This window comes from Myotis brandtii, unplaced genomic scaffold (genome assembly GCF_000412655.1).
Source record: "Myotis brandtii unplaced genomic scaffold, ASM41265v1 scaffold1501, whole genome shotgun sequence".
Lineage (NCBI taxonomy): Eukaryota > Metazoa > Chordata > Mammalia > Chiroptera > Vespertilionidae > Myotis > Myotis brandtii.
The window spans coordinates 21,335-44,218 of record NW_005355417.1 but is presented as its reverse complement, the minus strand read 5'-3'; the positions used below and the strand labels follow the sequence as shown (position 1 = coordinate 44,218).

At 50.9% G+C, this 22,884-nt stretch overlaps 1 protein-coding gene across 1 annotated transcript in view; it reads right to left on the bottom strand.

The window, feature by feature from the left end:
- Positions 1–2,322: 2,322 nt before the first annotated feature.
- LOC102263072 (ALK tyrosine kinase receptor-like) overlaps positions 2,323–22,884 on the bottom strand; it is a 37,215-nt gene continuing 16,653 nt past the window's right edge. The window contains 8 exon segments of the mRNA XM_014535771.1: positions 2,323–4,844; positions 6,604–6,694; positions 7,460–7,594; positions 12,681–12,782; positions 14,672–14,764; positions 18,881–18,978; positions 21,615–21,820; positions 21,908–21,946. Of these exon segments, the coding sequence (XP_014391257.1) occupies positions 4,170–4,844; positions 6,604–6,694; positions 7,460–7,594; positions 12,681–12,782; positions 14,672–14,764; positions 18,881–18,978; positions 21,615–21,820; positions 21,908–21,946 (1,439 nt within the window). The 3' untranslated portion in view covers positions 2,323–4,169.

The following is a 22,884-nucleotide window of genomic DNA, read 5'->3' as shown; positions in this document are numbered from 1 at the left end:
CTTTCGGATGGATGGAATTTACGTTCTCTGAGGAGAAGGCTTGCAGAATCCCAGACTTTGGAGTTGGAAGGGGCCTTTGAGACCAAACTGCTCATGTTTTTAAATGAGAGAGTAGGAGTTTAACTGGCTTGAGTCACACACAGGGTGGGGCAAAAGCAGGTTTACAGCTGTGAGTACGGGAAACACAGTTTATTCTTGAATGATTATTTATTATATTATTTTCCCTATGAACAACTGTAAACCTATTTCCCGCCCCACTCCACAGATAATTGCAGTCTACTACCTGGGTCCTTTCACTCCTGTCCAGTCTGCTTGCTGTTTCTCAGGTACCTGATGGGTGTTAAACCACCCAAAATACTATACTCATGTGAAGTCTTATCAGTCTGCTACTCATCTCTATTGGAAAATGGCCTTTCTTAACATGTAAATATCCTTGGGGCACTGATACATTGGTTGCTAAGGCTTAGTGAGAGTTCATTTGCTAAGACTACAACCAGCTGGTAGGCGCCTGCTGATTTCAGTGAGGGCGGATAACTGTTTAGGAGGCAGTGGGCCGTAGGTCTGCGGACAGGGGGCGAACAGACGCGGGTCCCTGGAGTTTTCTGAGGTGAGCCTGGCCACGCGCCTGTCCGTGGCGGGCAGCACTGGTTTGACCGTTGCTCAGCCCCCAGGAGAGGACAGTCGTGGCTTTGGTTTGTGGTTCAGGTTCCTCCCGCCTCTCAGTTGTCAGTAATAATAGTCTGTGCTCACTCTGAGCTCTTCCAACGTTTTAAAGCTGTTAATCTAGAGCTAAAAATAGCTTCGCACATGAGGAGTGCCTTGAAAGTTAAATACACCTGCTTCAGGCTACCAAATGAAAACAGCATTTTAACACAGACGCCTCACTGTTTTTCTCGGTAGTTGTTTTTGTTTTAGGGCGTCTTGTGGAGGATGACAGAAATGCTCGTTTTTGTTTTGTCTGTTCACACAACACGGGGAGCCATCTGCTATGATGAAATTGGCAAAGTCAAATTGTATGTTCTTTGGGGACCCACTTAAAAAATCGCTAAAGACAGATTGACAACACTCCAGACAATTTTATGAATCTTGTTGTGGGAGTCTGTTATTGAGTAGTCTGAATCCATAGGCATCTGTGTTAGTCTGTAAAGCTCATCTCATATGAATTTTAATCCTGCTATTACTGAGGGAAATCTATTAAAATAGCCTGATTACTTAGATTTTCTGAGTGGGATAAAGTTAATCTGCAGTTACAGAAAACATCTTAGAGCTATCGAGTTTACTATCAGATGGAGATGCCAGGAATTTTTAAAAAAGGATTACTCAATTGACTAAAACTCTTCCTTTCTGTGATGCTTGCTTTAACACTCAGTCCTAAGCGTGACAGTTTTACATTCATGCTTTGAGCCGAAAAGGACTTGGTTCCGGTAGGGTTCTTGCTACTGTCATTAAACAAGGGACAGATGAGGAGCCAGGGATGCTGGCGGGCAGGGGTGTGGGCACAGGAACCCCCAGAGCTGCAGTGCTTGGGGGCAGGGGCACAGACTCTGGCTTCTGCAGCTCCCCTCCCCCCCACCCAGCCCCAAATCACTGGGCAATTCAAGAGGCGTAAGAGGAGTGCAGTGCTGACCCCCAGTTTATAATCTCCTGGAGCCGGGGGGCAGGGGCCACTGTCCGGTTTTGTTTGTGGAGACACTGAGGTGCAGGCTGGCCCAGCGACCCCAGGGGAGCCAGAACTCACCCTGATGGGAGAGGACATTCCAAACTTTCGACTACTAAGAAGATGGTGCTAAGAAAAGAAAGTCTATCCCTGCTGTTTCGATTTGCTCTCATTTTGGGTGCCCCATTCAATTACCTGGTCATTCCTCACTAACAGCCAGTTTCCCAGCGGAATGGTTGTGAACTCTGATGAGCTTCTTTATAGACATGGGATGGAAGTAATTGTTCTGGCTTATGGTTTAATTCACGTGGTCTCTGCAAACTTGACTTGCGCCTGCCCATAGTTAACATGAGCATCACAGCCTCTGTGTGAATCGCCGTGGCCACATGGCTGGGCGGTGCCGGGGGGACACGGGTCCGGATTAATGCCGTGCCGATGCTGATACCTCGGCCTACAGCGAGTTCAATGAGACGCCGTGAGGCGGTCGTGTCTCAGTGTGGAGTCGTTTACTTAGCTGTGTGTACAGGCTTTGAAGACTTGACTGTCATTTGAACTTGATGTGACTATTGTGGTAGGGCATCATCTGAAAATGTAATGATTTGTAGTTTTTAAGAAGAGAAAGGGGTAAGGTCCCTCCCTCCCCCCGGCCCTCCCCCCCGAAAAACAGCAATAAAGAGTCGGCTGCGGAGGCGTGTGCATGCTCCCCGTTTAATTGGTCACTGGTTACAGATGCGAAGTGACATGTTCAGTTTTTGGCGTTCCTCTGCCGCCATCCCTCGGGAGCATGGTTCTCCAAGCGTGATTCTTGGCCCCTTCAGGTGGTTTATGAACTACGTGGATGTTGACATAATTAGACTATTTACTTTTGCGCCTGGCATGAGCCAAAACGTTCCTGATATGGTTATTTAGAGATGAGTTCATTATGCCCGATGAAAACATGTAGTTAAGAAGGTAAGGAGAAGTGGTCAGCGCGTCTGCCGATGCACAGAACCGCTGGCCGGGCCAGGGGTCTGTGTGGGAGGCGTGAACGCGGCCTGGTGCTGTCAGAACAGAATGGCTTTCCCACGTCCAAGGCGATGCTCCCGATGCGGGTGGACCTGGAGGTCGGGAAGGTGGTGTGTACACAGTGCTTTTGCTGGGAATGCTCAGAGTCCCGCAGGTAACAAGGCTTTCCTCCCAGAGCAAGGCTTTGGCACAGCTAGGACCAGGAGAGGACCTGGGCAAGAGGATGGAGGCAGAGCAGACAGAAAGAATGGGATCCGAGCTTCCTGGTAAAGCAAAGCATTGCTGCATAAGTGCGTGTGTAATATTTTTGTGGAGATAAATTATCTGTGAAAACCAAGCTCAGAACCCCTACTTTGTGACATGCGTGGTCACCCTCAGCACTCGGTGTCCCTTAATTCCTGCACTCACTGCCCCCCTAGGAGAAATTCTTGCTTTCAGTCTGCATTTGATAGCCATGCAGATGATGCTGTATTTCAGCAACTCTGCTCCCATGTGTGCTGGGGTCACATGACCAGGAGAGAAAAGGAGGTGAACACGGGGAGGAAGGATGCTGGTCCTGCAGGAGCACCTCTCAGGCCACCCGAGGACCTTTACTCCAAAGACCTGCCTGTCACCCGTAGGAACTCCAGCCCGGCAGCGTTCATGACCAAACGCAGAAGGTTTTGGCCCAGGCGGACTGACATGAGCCCATGAGAAGGGATGTGTTTCTATGCTTCGATGTGTCACAGCTGCTTCAAATTTTTATTTTTAAATGATCAGAGTTTATTTTAGTGGGAAGTTTTAAAGTAATTGATTTAGATCTTTAGTCCAGTGGGAAACCTCACATCAGTTGCTCACTTTGGGAGGAGGTTTTCTTAAGGCATGAGGTATATTGATAGAATGCTGAGCGTGTCTCGCTGGGCTCGACCACTCGAAGGAACCCCTGCAGGTGAGAACATGCACGTTTTCACTAAACCTCCGTCACTATCACATTTTACCATCATCAAGGAGTAGCATGATAGAAAGTGTCTGTCATCTGACACGTGATGCTTCAGTTACTTGTCCATGAATTTCCTTTTCCAAGTAGAGAATGTCCTTCCCATGCTGACTCGTCACACACAGCTCCTCTTTGGCCCCCCTCCCTCCCCCGTGGTCCAGTCCACAGCACCCAGGTTAGGGCGCATCCCTGGCTCCAGGTGCGGGCCTCGTGAGTGAGCAGCTCCTCTGACTGCCCCCAGCTGTGGAGGCCCGAGGACGTGGGCCTCAGCCGCACACGACAACCTTAGGCAGCCAAATCCGGGCCTTGTATCTCCCACTTGTCTGTATGACATGTTTTTCTTTTGAAATGATAGGATGAACCCATGCTCAAAACCTCTCGAAAGCATTTGGAAAATACAGCTTTGATGTGGCTCTTCAAAACAAGTTGGCACGAAAGGAAAAGTGGCGTTTGGTCTGGCTTGTGGAGGAGCCGTGGCCCGCCCCCCTCCATGGGCTCAGGGTTCCCCAGGAAAAGAAGCGAGGGCCAGGCTCAGGGCCCAGGCTGGCTTTGGAGGGCCGTGTCCTCATAGTGACTGGCCCCGGGGGTGGTGGCCTCTAGGGGCAGGCCCTGCTGCTGGTAGCCGTAGTTGACAGTGCCACACGGGAAGTGACGCAGCCTGAACAGGGGCACTTCCTTCACGCTGGCGGTCAGCGAGGACGGCTCCAGGAGCAGGGAGGCCCTGGGGACTCTGCCCGCTGCAGCGCTGGGCGGGCCGGGGCCCCCGGGCCCCGGGCCTCCCCTCTCGGGTTCCTTCTGTGCTGGAGGGCGGGCCTTCCTGGCAGGCTTCTCTGTGAACCACGAGCCGTAGGTTGGGTTCCACAGGCTGGTTGGCTTGTTTCGGGATCGCTGGACTTTGTGCAGCTCGGATGGCGGGTTCGACTGAGCGAATGCCATGTTAACGTGTCCCCCTCCCACGGCCGGCCCTCTGGCGACTGGAACGTTGACCTCTGGCGCCGGTGGCTTCCTCAACGCCTTGCCCGAGGAAGTGGAGGGCAGGGGGGCCAGGGCGGCTGGGTCCTGCCTGTCCCCCCCTTTCCCTGCTGGGGGAGAAACTAAGAGAGGAGGGACTCCCTCATGGTCTTTGGGCCTCACGGGCACTTTCTCCTCCTCCTCCACGAGTGGGCCGTATTCTATTGGCAAAGCCGTGTTGATCACATCTGGATCCTACAGGCAGGAGAAACGAACTGATTAAAACTCAATCACAGACACGAAATGTTGGATCTGGAAGATACCTGAGCCATGATCTCACCCACACTTACTTTCCTGAAGAGGAAACCATTCAATGTTTATTGGGAATATGTTAATGTACAGGCACTGGGGAATAAGAAACCAATGGGAGCCTGGCCAGTGTAGCTCATGGTTGAGCATCAACCGTCCACCAAGAGGTCACTGGTTCGATCCCCAGCAGGGGGCGTCTAGGAGGCAGCCGATGGATGATGGTGTTTCTCCCTCATCGATGTTTCTCTCTCTCCCTCTGCCTTCCTCTTGCTCTAAAAATCAATAAAAAAACATTTTTTTTTTAAAAGCAGCCAATGGGAAGCCCTCCTCACCCTTGACAAGTGCCGGATAAGCCCTGGGATAGAAGCCGTGCAGGGTGCTGGAAGCACCCAACTGCCCAGGCAGGGGTGGGGCAGGAAAGGCTTTGCAGAGACCACTATTGGGCAAATCTTGCAGATTCGTGGATTAAAAACTTAAAAACTAGTTTAAAAAATTATTCTAGTCAGTCTCTTCCCAATAAAATCTTTCTAAAAAGAGAACTCTCTGTGTCTGACTCCAGGTTTGTGTGTGTGAGATGGGGCAAGGGGGTGGGGAGGGAGGAGACACCGTCCCATGTTGGTTTACAAGGTTTATCTCTTCCTGGCTGCCTCCCGCTCTCCTCATATTTGGGTGGGTGATGCATGACTATATTTTTCATATTGTTACACGTCAGATGTCACAAAGCAGTGGCTCTCCAGTCTGGGTGTGACGGGCCCTTTGTGAACCCCGGCAAATGCCGAAGCGCTGCGAGGAAAACCATTCACACACCAACTCTGTGCTATTTTCGTCTACAGATCATATTTATGGCCATGGAATGTAATAGAGAAAAGCAAAAGCAGTTGCCAGAGATTTGAGAAAAATTTGTGGGAGGAAATTTAAACTTGGGGAAATTTAAGTCTTTAATACTTTATGCAATTTGGGACAACCATGACTGCAGTTTAACAGAAAGCACATGGATCTAGTATTCATCAGTAAAGAGTTTAAGAATAAAAAATAACTACCTTCTGATTCTCATTTATATTTTAGTTCCTCTGTTAATTATTGATGTCTATAGTGAGTCATTCAACATGTGCTCAGACAGCCCAGCCGGTGTGGCTCAGTGGTTGAGCGTCGACCCATGAACCAGGCAGGAGGCCTTGGTTCACTTCCCGGTCAGGGCACATGCTGGGGTTGAGGGCTCGATCTCCAGTGGGGGGCGTGCAGGAGGCAGCCAATCCATGATTCTCTCTCATCATTGATGTTTCTATCTCTCCCTCTCGCTTCCTCTCTGAAATCAATAAAGGTATATATTTTAAAATGTGCTCCTATAGAGACATCTGTTTTTAAGAGGCTATACACTGTTGGAGAGCAGGGGTTTTCCATACTTCCCTGCAGATCCAGTTTTCTTCAATAAAACATGAGGTGCCTGGTGGGAATTTAGTTACACTGGTGAATTGGATTGATTCCCTATTGAGTGGTAGCCACATGTCACGTGCTGCTGAAGAAAACAGCAGCTACTGGTATTAACTATAAAACTTGCAAGCTGAGGGCCCCATCATTTTACTTTATAGATAACTAACATTCATCCTCATGATCCTAACTCACATCTTCTGGCTGGTTTAACTTTTATTTCACGTTTCGGCATCTGCCGTCATGAAAACTTGCTGACCAGGGGGCATGTCTGTACCTGCGTGCAGTATTCGATCCTCTCCAGGATGGTGGCGAAGTTGGGCCTGTCCTCGGGCTGGTGCTGCCAGCACTGGGTCATTATCCTGTATCTGAAAGAAGGATCAGCACATTCCTTAAAACCAGGAGAAACAGGATGAAACGTACATTTCTTCTCCCCACGCCTTTCTAATTGGGGGGTGGGGATGGGGGGGTGGGGGTGGCCCTGCCTTTGAAGGTGGTAACCCCAGGTCCCATGTGGTTGGCATATGCTGCCCTCTGCTGATAGGCCAAGGAATCGTGACCAAGGCCCATGAACACAACCATCCTGTGTTCCCATTAAACACGGCCCTCTCATCCATTCCTGAGTTAAAGCCACCTCTGGGAGGAATATTCTGATTACATTGCCCATCTGCCTTGCTTGTGGCTAGCAGGTGAGGGGTGCCAGACAGGACACAGAAAATGCGGGGAATGGGCAAAAGTAGGTTTACAGTTTCGAGCATGCCAAGCACAGAGGTTATTCTTATGAACAAACATAAACCCACTTTTGCCCCACCCTGTTTTTAGGGGACTCAGGTACAATGGTGTTGGGTAGAAGGGGTGGAGGCCAGGACACACATTCCTGAGGAGTGTGAGCTTGGTGAGCCCATGGCCTCCCGCCAGCCAAAGGACATCTCTTTGGGGTTGAAGTTACTGCTTTTGGGGCCGGAAGACTAACCCATCCCACTGGAGTCACAGACATGTTCCTATCTCGGGCGCATTAAGGGAGGCCAGCCACCTGCCCTTCCACCTTCACAAAGCACATGGGGCTGCAGGTGCTTTCTGAAAAGGAGAACTGTGCTTAGTAACTTGCAGAAATGTCCCTAACAGAGTCGTACACAGGCCCGGGGCAGTTCTTCGGGGGGTCCATCCGTCCTCCGCTGGTGACGAACTCCAGGACCTCCTGGTTGCTCTTGCTGGGGTACGGCATGTATCCAAGAGAGAATATTTCCCACAGCAGCACTCCGAAGGACCTGCGCACAGGACAGGAGACACGGATGTGGATACACACACATGCACACGTGTGCACACATGGATACATGCATAGATACACATATGGACAGACACACAGACAGACACACACACATGTACATACACACATGTAAAATTTTAACTTTTTTTATTACACATGTTCCACAACAGAGAATTGTTAATATGGAAAGATGAGAAAGCCACGTGCCATGCTCCGTAAAAAGACCATTATTAGCATGTTGTTTTATGTTCTAGTCAAGTTTCTGTGCTTAGATTTTTTTTTTTGTTAATCCTCACTCGAGGATATTTTTCCATTGATTTTTAGGGAGAGTAGAAGAGAGAGGGAAAGACAGAGAGAAACATCCATATGAGAGAAACACATGGATCGGTTGCCTCCTGCATGAGCCCCAACCAGGGCCTGGGCCGGGGAGGAGCCTGCAACCAAGGTACGTGCCCTTCACCGGAAACAGACCCGGGACCCTTTGTTCTGCAGGCCGACGCTCTATCCACTGAACCAAACAAGCCTAGAGCCTTCTGAACCTTGATTTTTTTCAATTCCATTATAGCATAACATTTTCCATGCTAATAAAAACATTTTGGCCGAAACCGGTTTGGCTCAGTGGATAGAGTGTTGGCCTGCGGACTGAAAGGTCCCAGGTTCGATTCCGGTCAAGGGCATGTACCTGGGTTGCGGGCACATCCCCAGTAGGAGGTGTGCAGGAGGCAGCTGATCGATGTTTCTCTCTCATCGATGTTTCTAACTCTATCTCTCTCCCTTCCTCTCTGTAAAAAATCAATAAAATATATTAAAAAAAAACATTTTGTAAATAGAATTGCAAATGGCTGTAAAAATTCCCACTGAGTAGTTTTGTCATATTTGCCTTATCACTTAAAATTTTTTAAATATTTAAAATACTATGATGAATATCTTTGCATTTTTTTTTAAAAGGACAATTTGCTTAGGATAAATTCCTTGAATTTAGTATGAGAATAACCTAGTAAGTTCTAGGATAATTCTAATGAAATGACTAGATCAGAAGAATACCAACACTGAAAAATTCTTGACACACACTCTCCACTTGACTTCCAAACGCGTCACTCTGACCATCAGCCAGCCTCGCGCAAGAATGCGCCCGACACCACCACCCAGCGTTCTCTCTGCATGACCAGCTCCTGCTTCATTCTTTCCAGCTCTGGCACCATCGCTCATTTACTGGCTCAAGCTGCAGATGTGGGCATTGTCCTTGGTCATCACACTCTTTCCCACACCCCACTCCACACCAGCGGTCAGCGTCCTGTCCCCTTCCCACACCCCACTCCACGCCAGCGGTCAGCGTCCTGTCCCCTTCCCACACCCCACTCCACACCAGCAGCCAGCAGCCTGTTCCCTTCCCACACCCCACTCCACGCCAGCGGTCAGCGTCCTGTCCCCTTCCCACACCCCACTCCACACCAGCAGCCAGCAGCCTGTTCCCTTCCCACACCCCACTCCACGCCAGCGGTCAGCGTCCTGTCCCCTTCCCACACCCCACTCCACACCAGCAGCCAGCAGCCTGTTCCCTTCCCACACCCCACTCCACGCCAGCGGTCAGCGTCCTGTCCCCTTCCCACACCCCACTCCACACCAGCAGCCAGCAGCCTGTTCCCTTCCCACACCCCACTCCACGCCAGCGGTCAGCGTCCTGTCCCCTTCCCACACCCCACTCCACACCAGCAGCCAGCAGCCTGTTCCCTTCCCACACCCCACTCCACGCCAGCGGTCAGCGTCCTGTCCCCTTCCCACACCCCACTCCACACCAGCAGCCAGCAGCCTGTTCCCTTCCCACACCCCACTCCACGCCAGCGGTCAGCGTCCTGTCCCCTTCCCACACCCCACTCCACACCAGCAGCCAGCAGCCTGTTCCCTTCCCACACCCCACTCCACGCCAGCGGTCAGCGTCCTGTCCCCTTCCCACACCCCACTCCACACCAGCAGCCAGCAGCCTGTTCCCTTCCCACACCCCACTCCACGCCAGCGGTCAGCGTCCTGTCCCCTTCCCACACCCCACTCCACACCAGCAGCCAGCGGCCTGTTCCCTTCCCACACCCCACTCCACACCAGCGGCCAGCGTCCTGTTCCCTAACTACTCGAGACCGAGCTTGAACCCACCCACTCTGGACGCGTCCCCTGCCACCCCGCGGCCTAGCCCTCTCACCTCTTACCTAGAAATGAGCAGTATTTTCCAAGTGGTTTCCCCTCCTCACCTGTCCTACTCCTGTCTGTTTCAATGGCAGCAAGTGCTTTCGTTTTTTAAAGTGATCGTGTCACACTCTTGCTTCCAACTCTTCAGAGGCTCCCGTTGTGCTCAGAATAAAATCCGCATCCGGAGCCTGGGCCCCCAGGCCTTCCTGCCTGCCCTGCCATCCCTCTCCGCCAGAAGACTCGTTTTAGTGCCTGTCCCTGGCACGCAGCCTGGAAAGCCTTCCCCAGACCTCCCAGGTGCGCCTCGCTGCCATTCAGGTGTGGGCAAGCCCGTCCTCCGGAGCCTACTCCACCCCACCCCCACCTCCACCTCCACCTGACCCCACCCTGAAACAGCCTGCTCCGCGGGCCCTCTGCTTCTCTGCCTCCAGCATTAATTAGCATCTGAAGTTATGTGACTTATTTGCTTCTTAAGACATTTTATGAAACAACCTAAACTTCAAAAAGGAAAAATAATAGATACCTGTTTCTAGATGTTGATATTTTGCTTTATTTGCGACAGTTCTCCCTCTTTTTGAAGAAATAAAATAGATACAGGCAAGCCCCACCCTCCACCCTTTCCTGCTCTCTCCCCACTTCCCTGAAGTTAGCAGGTCTCCTTCCATGTGTGTTCTTCCCAATGTGTGAAAGCATAAACAATAACGTCTCTGTATTATGGACTTAATGTTTGTAAAATTAAATAATACCCTGCTCCCTTTTGGAAATTCAGCCACGTTGATATATGAGGTGCAGTGTGTGCTCTTATACTGCTGAGTAGCTCCCCGTGACATACGTAAACCACGGCTTATTTTTTTTATTCCCTATATGAGGGGCATTAGGCAGTTGTCGCTTTTTCTCATTGTGAACCATGTTGAGATGAACATCCTTGCTCAAGTCTATTTGTGCCATGCTCTCTCTCTCGACACTTAGAACTAGGATCACAGGGAAATAGGACATGCATGTGTTCAGAATAAGGACTTAATTACCTGCATTTCTCTCTGTATCTGGGTGGGGTAGGTTGAGGTGCTCTAATGTTGGTGCACACAGGAATCACCTGGGGGTTCGTTAAAACACGAGTGCTGGGCTCACCCATAGAGTTTCTGCTTCCTTAGCCGGAGGTGGTGGCTGAGAATTTGCTTCTAACAAGTTCCCAGGTGGTGCTGATGCTGCTGATCCACAGACCTCACTTTGAGATCCACCGGGTGAGGATAATAAGCCAAAGCTAAAAACAGACCCAGCAATCCTACCTTCTGACCCAGCAACCCCTCTTCTGGGGAGCTAGCCAAAGAAACAAATCAGTATTTCAAAGCGATGGCTGCACTCCATGTTCACTGAGTGTTATTCACAATAGCCAAGATATGGAAACAACCTAAGTGTCTGTCAGTGGATGAAAGGATAAAGAAAAGGTGATATCTATCTATCTATCTATCTATCCTTTTTATTAAACAAGTAGAGGCCCTGTGCACGAAATTTGTGCACTAGGGGGGGGGGGGTCCCTCAGCCCGGCCTGCACCCTCTCACAATCTGGGACCCCTTGGGTAGGGTCCTTAGGCCTGGCCTGAGATCAGGGCCTATTGGGGCTTTCCTTCCCCCGGCTGCAGGCAGCTGGCCCCACCCCTGCCGCTGCCACTGCTTGCCATCTGTGCAGCACTGTCCCCCACCTCCCCTGCCACTGGTGGCCTCCCTCTGCAGGCAACAGGCATGGGGTGCAATGGCTTGGCTGGCCTGGGCCTCCCTCTGCGGGCCTATTGCTGGCCAGCGGCACACCTGCCACAGAGTTGCTGCAGGTGGCCTGGGCCTCCCTCTTTCTTTGCTAGGGGGTGGGGCCAGCCCTGCGAGGGGCCGTCTGCCTACCTGATTGCCCCTAACCACTGGCCTGCCTACCTGATCGCCCCTAACCACTCTGCCTGCCTGCCTGATTGCCCCTAACCACTTGCTTGGGGGTGGGGCCAGCCCTGCAAGGGGCAGTGGTGGTTCTGGTCTCTGATCGTTCTGGTGGTTACGCTTATGGTGGCTGGCCTTTTATTATATAGGATATAATTAATAATTACTAGGTGTCTAGATTAATATCCTAATACATATATACTAATACATATATTAATACATAAATATATACACACATGTGTATATATAACCACACACATCACCTTTTCTTTATTCATCCGTGTATGTATGTATGTGTGTGTGTGTGTATGATATTTTTCATCCTTAAAGAGAAGGAACTCTGTCTTCTTTGAGAACCTGGGTGAACCTGGAGGGCATTATGCTAAGTGAAATCAGCCAGCCACGGAGAGAGAAATTCTGCATGATCCCATGGCATGTGGCGTTACAGAAGCAGAACAGGACGGTGGGTGCGGGGCTGGGAGCACACAGCTGCGGGCCTGCGGGTGGCGGAGTCTGCAGAGCTGATGTGCGGACAGCGATGCCCCAGCTTATCTTTAGCTGTAGGAAGGGTCTCACCACCACGGTCAGCAGCCCTTTAGTGCCCCCCCTTTTCTCCTTTATTCTGTTAATGTGGAGAATTTTATTGCTCAATTTTCTGATCCCATCTCAATGTTGCACTCCTGGAATAAATTCAAACCCAACTTTGTTATGTAAAAAAGAAAAAAAGAAATTACATGTGTTCTCCGTGTGTGTGCCCGGCCAGCAGTATCAGCGCCCTGGGAACCTGAAGACATGCCGATTCTCAGATCTGAGTCACAAACTCCCAGGGAGGGGCCAGTGATGTGTTTTAAGGAGCCTTTCCAATGATGCGGATGTGTGCCAGCGTCCAGGGCCGCCGGTGGACGGGGGTGCTGACGCTTTTCCGACCCTTGCCCGACACAGGGCCCACGTGGGACCTGGGGGAGGGCAGCAGAAAGACTCACCACGTGTCTGTTTTGGATGTAAATATTCCTTCCATGAAGGCCTCTGGGGGCATCCACTTCACTGGCAGCATCGCACAGCCGCCCTTTCGGTAGTAGCTCGCTCTGTGGGGGAGGAGGGGAAAAAGTGAACTTGGTTCTGAGACGGCTCTGAGCGGAAGCTCCAGGCAACTTGAGCAAGTGCAACAATCTACCATGAAAGGTCTGAAACCAATGAGGTCTGTGGTTCAGGAGAACAGGGGACACATCATTTGGTTAAGAACGTTGTTGTCATTTAATGAGACACAAAACTGCCCCCCGGAGGCGTAAAAGGCAAGATCTACACAACGACTGAGAACCCACAGAGGACGGGGAGGTCTCCCTGCTGGGCTGTGTTTGCTGTAACTCACAATGAGCAACATCACTCCAGCCGTGTCGGTGCAGCCTGCTCCTGCTGAGCCACAGGAGAGCAGGGCTGTCTTACTCGCTTTGGCTCCTTCCTAGCGCCACACACATCTAGTTCAACATAAGCACGTGACAAGCACGCCAGGCAGCGGAACAGGTACGAGTTAATTTATTATCTTTTATCGGTGATGTCATTAGTGCAAGTCACTGATGAAAACTAGTCAATTACCTTCTATGCCTTTGACACCAGCTCCACCCTCGGCCTGTGCTCCTCCTGACACCATGGGAGGCAGCTTTCCAACCAGCTGCCTGGCTTCATTAATCACTTCAACAAACAATACTGAGTGTTTAGAGTGTATCAGGTGCTCTGCCATGTGGCGAGGACATAAATAAGTCTTCCAAGGAAAGGGTTTAGTGGGAGAAACAGACGCAAGAACACGCAGTACAGAGTAGCATGTAGTGAGGGAGGGTGCAGAGGCTCCATGACACAATGAAGAACTGATGTTCTGCTCAGGTGGTGAGGAAGCTCCCCCAGAACACCGTCCTGACGCTGAAATTGCAGTACGTGTGGGAGCCGTGGGACAGGTTGGGGGTGAAGCCTGGAGTCTGGGGAGGGGGGCTGTGAGAGCGAGGATGGAGGGGAAGGGCTTGCTAAGCCATGCTGCGACATTAGTGTCGTCAACCACAGGCACCCCAGGGTCCTCTGAGAAAGGAGGGGAGGGAACTCCAAGACTTTGGGTAGCAAAAGAAGGTAAGAGTGCAGCAAACCAAGGTATCGTGGTGGAGACCAGTGCTGATGACTGTGGTCAAGAACATTGCCAATTCAGAGTCTTCCCTGAGCTGCTACCTTGTGGCAACAGCATGGCCTCGGCCTTCTTCCCTCGCAGATGGCAGCCAGTTCTGACGGAGGCCTCAGGGGTCTCCCCAACCCTCCAACAGTAAGAGCCCTGCATGACCTCCCTCCTCTCTCTGGATTAGGGACGTGATTAGTGACCACGCCCTGAGTGGCTTGCTCAGCTCACGGAGCAGGTCACTGTTGTAAATGGTTAGATAAAGAAGTAACGTGAGATAAAGTGCAATAGAAGTATTTTTTTAATTAAAAATAATTTTACATTTTAAAATGTAGTCTTGAGAATATTATGGGAAAAAGAATGAAGCTGAGCTAGGTACCTATGGGCTTTGAGCTCTACTCCGTGTCTCCTCGTGTGGGTAAAGGCGGCCCATGAGCTGAGCCCGGCATCTGGCCAGTTCCGGGGTGCTCTTGCCTGGCCATGGAAACTAAGGCCCCTTGGACTTCCTGAGTTAAAGTTTACACAGAAACTCTTTCCGTATTGCGTATCCGTTATTCTGTGTCTCAGAATGTGTTAGGATAGAGCACTGAAACCGGACACGATCTAATGAAGAACTTGGTGTCCGTCATGGCGGGCAGTGTGACCTGGATTTAGACCGTCGAGTGTGGGCACTGATTAAGGTTCCCCACACCCTGCAAAGGAACGTAATGAAATTTTAGGCAGCCAGCTGACAAGGTGCCAGCAATGATTTAGGACACAAGCAGCCACATCTTGTTCCCGGGAGGGCTGGGCTGAGAAGGTGACGCGGTCTTTGCTCACCTGTAGATGTCCCGGGCCATTCCGAAGTCTCCAATCTTGGCTACTCTTCCAGGGCCCGGACAGGTCAGGAGGCAGTTCCTGGCAGCAATGTCCCTGGGAACAAATCAATGGGAAATGCATTTCCTTATTCCCCCTGGGAGAATACAGGCGTAGTTTCAGCACTAGGATTGTCACCTCTCGTCGGAAGGGTGAGTAGTTCCCGCCTCGGCTCTATGCTTCCTTTACTGCGTTACACTTCATATAAAAGAGATAGCCATGCCAATTCTAGGCCTCAGAACTCAAGGGCAATGGGAAATGCTTAGGGAGATGATTGAAAATGTTTATTAGGACAATAATATGAAAATAACCATAATAGAAACTAGAATTTATTGGCCTTTTACTATGTACTAAGTATTGTCCTAAGTGCTTCCTATCTAATTCTCACAACAACCCTATGAGATAAAGGGTGCGATTATTATCTTCATTTCATTAAACAAATTAAGCTAAAGCAGATAATAGAGGGACCAAGGCATTCTGAAGCTACTGTGTGTACAGCTTGCCGGTTGGTTTCTGCCAGCTGTTTGAAGGCGTCATCTGGAATAGCATGTCTTCCATGATACCAAATTCAAGTAGGTTAAGGTATGCCCACATATCTATAGTTGTCCTTGTTCATCAGCCATGGTGGTTCTCCCCTCCAGGATCTCCTCCAAAGCCTTTGCTAAGCCGCCTGCCTCCTAGCCAGTGGCTGAAGAGTCACTTCTTCCAGGTTCTGGAGCCACATTCTCTTCTCCACTGAGCGCCAGATGGCCTACCTGCCGGCAGCATCCTAAGGCACAGCCAGAGTCTTCGCCACTCCTCACTGACTGCTGGCTCCCCCACTCCTGGCCTTCCCGTGGGAGCAGGGTGCAGCCAGGGGAGTCTGGGGTGGCCTAACAAGTCCAGGGCAGAAACAAGTAGCACTCCTTGGGGGCCACAGCTGGTGCTTGCATGTTTCTGACTGATTTCATGTAGGTCCTGATCTTTGGTCGAGAAGTTCGTGCAGAATAAACAACTGTAGAGTGTTGTTTTTTTTTTTTTTTAATTTTATTGATTTTTTACAGAGAGGAAGGGAGAGGGATAGAGAGTTAGAAACATTGATGAGAGAGAAACATCGATCAGCTGCCTCCTGCACACCTCCTACTGGGGATGTGCCCACAACCAAGGTACATGCCCTTGACCGGAATCGAACCTGGGTCCTTTCAGTCCGTAGGCCGACGCTCTATCCACCGAGCCAAACCAGTTAGGGCAACTGTAGCGTGTTTTAAAAACAGGATCTGGATTGGAAATTGTGGCTTAGGAAACCCAAACGATGGGACAGGGAGGGAGACAGATGTTGTTGATACCACGAACCTGGCCCAGAGGTTTAAGTTGAATTTCGAGGAGCAATGGTGCATAAAATGCCCTAATAAAACCATAGAAGCATAACATGTATGACACCAAAAAGAAGAAAAATAGTGGGATATATAGCCATTACTTCTCAAGAGAAATACAGCGAAGTAGGCCAGGGACAGTATTTATGGCTCCAGAAAGGTCTTTATGCTGATGTGCGTGGAATGGTTGCTTCAAAAAGTGATCTTGAATTTAATGGCAAGAAAGTAAATATAGTATCATAGAACACACCAGGAATTGGTAGAATGACACATAATTTGTGAAGTGGTAAAAAACTACAACCAAAGGAAACAGACCTAGTAGAAAATGGGAGTGTGTGGGGGCGTTCACTCTGAATTCAGGGGGTGCCCTTGCATGGGAGCCTGGGAATCGGGGGCAGACAAAGGGTGGAGGAGAGAGAATGAGAGGTGATCCTTTCGTGGGCATGCGCCACAGACCTCGCAGCCCGTTGGAGATGCAAAAGATGCTTTCCTAATACCGAGCTCCGCAGAAGCAAAGCTTGGATTGAGACAGTCAATTTCTGCCTGAAGTCGCCTTTTGCTTATAAAGCAGATCATCTGATACATTCTTGATTTATCTCTGACAATTTCATTTCTCAAACAAGATAAAAGGAGCAACAAGCTATTACTCTGGGATCAAATCCTGACTTTCAGTAACTCTTCACAGATACGGAGGCGAAGGAAATCCTGAGAGAATGGGGCCCTGTTATCTTATTATCTCTAATAACAGAGCCCTGGATATGGTCCCAGGTATCATGGCTCCAGGGAAGCAGGTTTCAATGCGTTGGAGGAAAGATGGATGGGATCCCTCAGCCAGGGAGTGTGTCTGCTCGGTGATGCTGCAAGAAGAGACGACAAAGCAGAGATGCTCTCGGGGAGAAGCAAAGGGGGACATCTGAAGGCACCAAGGTAACTGTACAGGTCGCTCTCGGATGGTCCAGTCGTAAAGGACATAGACACCGATGCAAAGGTGGCTGTAACCGAGGACGAATTCCACAAAGGGCACAGCTTTGTCATGTCCACGCGACAGTAAAGAGCTGAGATGCAGGCAAAGTTCTGGGGACACAGACAGGACAAGAACAACACGGCAGACTGACCTGCGCTCTGAAGCAGGGGGTGTGGCTTTGGAGGAGAACAGGAGGTTGGGAAGGTTTAGAATCAAGAGGAAGAACTGCAGACCAGAGATGCCGTGACAAAAAGATAAGGCTGTGTGAGAGTTTGCAGCCTGGTTTTGGGAATACCTTGGGCAGCCAGGTGGGTGTATGCCTTGATCTTGAATTCCCCATTTTTATTAGGGAGAAGGCAGAGCTTCCTGCTATGCACATGCTCTTCCATTTCTAGCCTCAGGCAGCACCTCTCGTTTTCTACTTTGTATTTCATATCCTAATTATTAGGAATATGCCTATCCCCTTTGGAGACGTGAGCTAACACATAATTGTTAATTCACCAGGCTGTTACTTACGAAATTAGAAGGGAATCATTAGGAAGAGCTTTGCAAAGAGCCCGACTGTTACAGAAAAACCGGAGAAGAACCAAGCAATGCTTAGAGAGATGGAGTTACATTTATTACTCGCGGGCCCAGAGGAAAATGTCTCTCAAATTGTGGGTGAAATCACACACAAAGTTTCCCATATTTATACTATTTTACCTTCTTTGTCTCCCAAATACGGGTTTTTTTTTTCCGGTTCCCTTTGCAAGTTCTTAAATGGCCCTATGTGCTGGGACTTTGAGACCTCAACCAAAGGCTTGGCCTGGTGCCAGCACTGATAACTTTGTCTGGAAAAGGTTTATGGCCTCTCTGGAATGGGAGTGGTCTTATTTTCCTTATTATTTAAGCCAGCAAGCATTACAGAAGCCAAAATGCAGGGTTAAAATTTCAAACAGCAGTTTTTATATAAGATGGATGCTTCACGACAATCTCTTGGACTTTTCGGATTTCAGAAGTAAGCTGTTGGCTGAGAAAGTCCCGCGCAGCCACAGGACAGAGATCTGCGTGCTCTGATGCCTACAGCATGGCCCGTGGCCTTGGGTCGTAGCCCAAACACCATTGAAACACGAGGATCCGGTGGAGTAGAAGTCAGGTGTACAAGTAAATCAAATAATCATTATGCTCATTTCAGAAAAATTAATTTATCCAACAAACATTCCTTGTGCCTCACTAAGTGTCAGGGATACGAAGATGAATAAAACAGGGTCCTTGCCTTTGAGCACTCATAGTCAAGTGTGTGAAACTATGAACTCCTTTAACGTGCCTTAAGGAGCTCAGTTTCTATTTAATTTAATTTAATTTAATTTAATTTATATATTTTTATTGATTTCAGAGAGGGAGGGGAGGGAGAGAGAGAGAAACATCAATGACGAGAGAGAATCATTGATCAGCTGCATCCTGTACGCCCCACACTGGGAATTGAGCCCACAACCAGGCATGTGCCCAGACAGGGAAGCAAACCATGACTTCCTGGTTCATAGGTCGACACTCAATCACAGAGTCACAACGGCCGGGCAAGGAGCTCAGCTTTTAGGAGAGGGAGCGTTCAAGTGATACAGGACTTGAAGGTTTCACTTAAGTCACAGGCAGGGGTTAGGAGCAGCTCCTCGGGGTCTCCAGCTGGGTGGGTATTTTGATACCCATTTTACATACGGGGCAAGTGAAGCCCTGATAGAGTAAGCTGTCACCGTAAAGACAAAGAAAGCTGAGTCCTCACTGGAGGGAGATCCATCATTGCACTCGAAGGGAGAGCTGGGCTTGAGACGGGTAAGGAAGATGCAGAAGGCGGGAGGAGAGCAGGGTGTGTGGACTCACCGGTGGATGAAGTGATTTTCCTCCAAGTACTGGCAGCCGCAGGCAATGTCCCGGGCCACGTGCAGAAGGTCCAGCATGGCCAGGGAGGAGGGCTGGTTCTGTGGGGAGACAGAAATGATCCATTGGTGAGAGGCTCGCGGGGGAGAGAAGACCTGAAACACAAGTTCAAGTGCCCCCAAGGAGGCCAAACCTGGACTCGCTGTCCCCCGAGGTCCCGGCCTGGCTTCCCATCAGAAAATCACCTGGAAGATTTAAACCAATAGGGATGCCGGGGCCTCAGCCCCACCAGGAAGCCAATCACTCCAGGTGGGTGCAGCATTTGCAGGTCTCACGCTGCCCCAGGTGAGTAACGGTGCAGCCGGGCTGGGAACCCCGAACTATGGGAAGCCAGGAGGGGCAGGTGTCCTTGCCCCTGTTCAGTTATTCTGCACATTTTTCTATCTCAATATTCATAGGCATCTGAATCCCCAAACTTACAAACAAGGCTGTGAGAAAAATCAAGGAGGATAAGGTTGTATTTAAAATCCTCTAAATGTTTTAAAATATTTAAAAATATTAATTTTCTTCAAGGATGTCCAGACCAACTGTGGATTGAAAAGAGAAAGCTTTTGGAAAATGCTGGGCAGCTGAAGAGCAATCTCAAGCTCTTCCGAATGAGACCGCCCGCCTCTGGGAGCAGCCCCCTCTCCCCACCACAAACACACAGCCTGGGGAGCTGGGGGAGCCTTTTCTAAAGGCTGCATCCTGTCTGGGTGTCGCTTTTAATTCCGAAACCCCCAAGTCTGCAGCAGCTTGTCATCACGCAGTGTCCTGTTCGTATTGTTGTTCTGTGTGTGTTTGACCTCGTCTCCAAGTAAACTCTGAGGTCCCCGAGGCAGGGACTTCAGCGGCCACCTCCACGGGACCAGCACAGTGCGTGGCACACTGCAGTGGTTCAATAAATATTGGGGGTAGTTGATTACACATGAACGAGGATGTACCTAGATGTCAGCTGGGAGTTTCTCTGCCACCGATCAGGGCCTCCCCAGGACTCCCTGGAGGAACAGTGTGGGCGGGGGAGGTGAGAGGAGTCACGCTTCATTCCGGGGCAGACGACAGGAGGGGATACTCTCTGCCCATGTAACATCAGGCCCTGCCTTACGTGCACAGGGCAAGCCCAAGTACAGGATCTTGGACTTGCCAAGCGATGGGCTCCCAAATCCCTGCACAGATCCCCGAGCTCTCCGTGGCGTGCACAATACGTTTCCTGCTCAAGCCTCAGGAATGCCCAGTGGGGAAACCAGAGGCGTGCCTCTTCCCGAAGTGCATGCCACATGTGCCCCGTTTGACCTCTGCCAGCTCCGCTGAGAATCTCGGCACAGGGCTGGGGGCTCCGTGTGGGTGGGTGGTGATGGAAAAGCCATTGAGGTTGGTGCTCAGACCCTGGCAGAGATGCCCGTATGGCTCACAGGGTTGGCTCTGAGTGACCCAACCTCTCCTTGACAGTCCATAGCTTCCCAAAGGGGAGCACTGGGATACAGAGCACAGTGGGTTGGGACAAGCAGTGAATCGGGAGTCATAGTCCTGAGTTCCGGCCCCAGCTCTCCCACTTCCTGTGAGGCCCTCTCTGAGCCACAGTTTTCTCAGCTGTGAAAGGTGCTATTTACTTCACAGAGTGGTTCTGAGAAACGTGAAAGCTATGAGGAGGAGGATGATAACGTAATGAGGACCGTTATGAAATGGGCTTGTCTTTCTTTCTGCCCACAGCCTCCTGCCAGGTGTGCTCTGGTGCACACAAACTCACTTTCCAAGGAATTCGATGGGATTCTTAAATGCCAAGGTGGGTCCCCCAGGGGCTCCAGGAACAGTGTGGAGGCCCCACAGGGTAAGCTATTCTAAGCGAGCTTGACTGGAGGTGGGGTTGGAGCAGGTGTGCCCTTCCAAGGTTTCTGCCGCCACTTGGAGGCCCTGAGAGCGAAATGTTCAGTCCTGGGCTTTCTGTAGCAGGTGTCTGTCTGGATTTCTGTTTTCCAGGGGGTGGGGAGGGTGCAGTCTTCCCTGTAGTCCGTACTGACCAGTGGCACCTCTGAGAAGCCAGGTCCTCGCTCAGGGTCTGCTCTGCTCCAGTTCCTGGTGCCCGGGGCCTCCCAAAGACCCTGGCAGTGACAACAGTGGGTAGCTGGATTTCGGGCCCACCCAGCGTGCTGCGTTTTATAGTTTAGGACCATGTCCGAGATGTCCCAGTCCAGCCCTTGGACTTTACCTTGCAGACACGGAGGTTAGATTGGGTAGTCTGCCCTAAGTCACAGGCTGTGTAATGGCCAAGCAGGGCCGAGGTGTGGCATTCCTGGACCCACCTAGGTCTCTAGCCCTTTTACTATAACACACACAGCACCTTCCTAGATATTTCAGTACTTGGTTTTGATAGTCAAACTATAAGGTCAGGACGTTGCCATTTGCGAAATGATAGTGGGGTTCAGGGTGAAGGGATATAGCTGGTTGGGTGAGCGACCTGTTTGGCACGACTGTCCCTCTCTGTGCCTGTCCATAGTCAGCAGGTCATACGAATGGACCCAGACTGGAGAATCCATTGCGCAGGCCTTGCATGAGCTCCCAGGGCCATTGTCCACTTTTGTTCATTCTCTCCTGGCCTTTCCCTGACATCCAAGCCCAGGGGCTGACTCCCAGGGCCCCCCGAGGAGTTGCTTCCCAGCTGCCCTGCTCTGTTCCTGGCACGAGCACTGGGGAGACTCACCGGGCGAGGGCGGGTCTCCCGGAGGAAGGACTTGAGGTCTCCTCCCGCCATGAGCTCCAGCAGGATGAACCGGGGCAGGGCCTGCAGACTCACTCCGATGCAGCGCACGATGTTCTGGTGATTGAATTTGCTGCAGAGCAGAGGGGGGTAAGCAAATGTAACTGAGCTGAGTCTGAAAAACCAGTGGGGAAAGCAGGAGACAGTTATGTTGTCAGCAGCCATGTTATGTAAATGCACTCTGTCGATGCTGGAAGCAGGGGCCCGTGCTGAGCCTAAGCTGAGACTGTCTCGCCCCTGAGCAGGTGAAGAGCCAGAAGGCAGGCCTGGCCGAGCTCAGGCTGCAGGAGAGCATTTGGTGGGAGGTGGGAGGACCCTGCACAGACACTTGGGTGAGAAAGTGGGTGGGAGACAGGGGAGCGTCCAGTGTCTTTCTGAGACGGATGCACGGGCTGCTTGCTAGGGTTCACGTCTGAGTCCTCTGAGGCTGGCCTCAGGCAGAAGCGTGGGGACTCCTTCCACAGGGACCGGGTGAGACCTGCCAGGTGACGGCGTGTGAAAGAGGGGCGTATGGATCCCATTGTGGATTCCTCCTGGAGGCCCTGGGATTTGGGTTTTCTTATGCATGTGACCTTGTTCCCACTCATGGGGCGATGGGCCAGGCACTCCACATGGGAACCCACACGCAGAGGTGAAATACAACGGCGGGTAGTTATTGCCAAGTAGTGAGATTGAGTGACTTGGGTCTTCTTCATATAGTCTTATACTTTCCAAGTTTTATTCAATAATCATGTATTACATGTATAACTGGAAAGTAAGTAATTTTAAAGCAAGTACAGAGCCTGCTGTCTGTCCTCCTGTGGCTCCAGATGCCACAGGCTCATCACACACACTGCTGGGGCCTCCTTGCCTCGGCCACTTCCACCGAGGGGCGGGCCCAGGCTGCCCCAACCTTCAGGATGTCTGAGGCTCTGCAGGGCAATGGGAGGCCATGAGCTGCCAGATCTCACGGTCAAACCCCTGAGTCCTCCTTAACGTGATCTGCTGTCAGAGCCCTGGCACTGGGATTCCCAGTTAGGGGCCTCGGGCCATGAGTTGCAGGGTGCAGGCTGCTGCGTGGACCAGGGTGGGGCAGCCTTCTACCACATGAGGGGTTGGTGGAAGAAGCAGGGAAAAGAATGAATGGATGTGCCGAAACCGGTTTGGCTCAGTGGATAGAGCGTCGGCCTGCAGACTGAAAGGTCCCAGGTTCGATTCCGGTCAAGGGCATGTA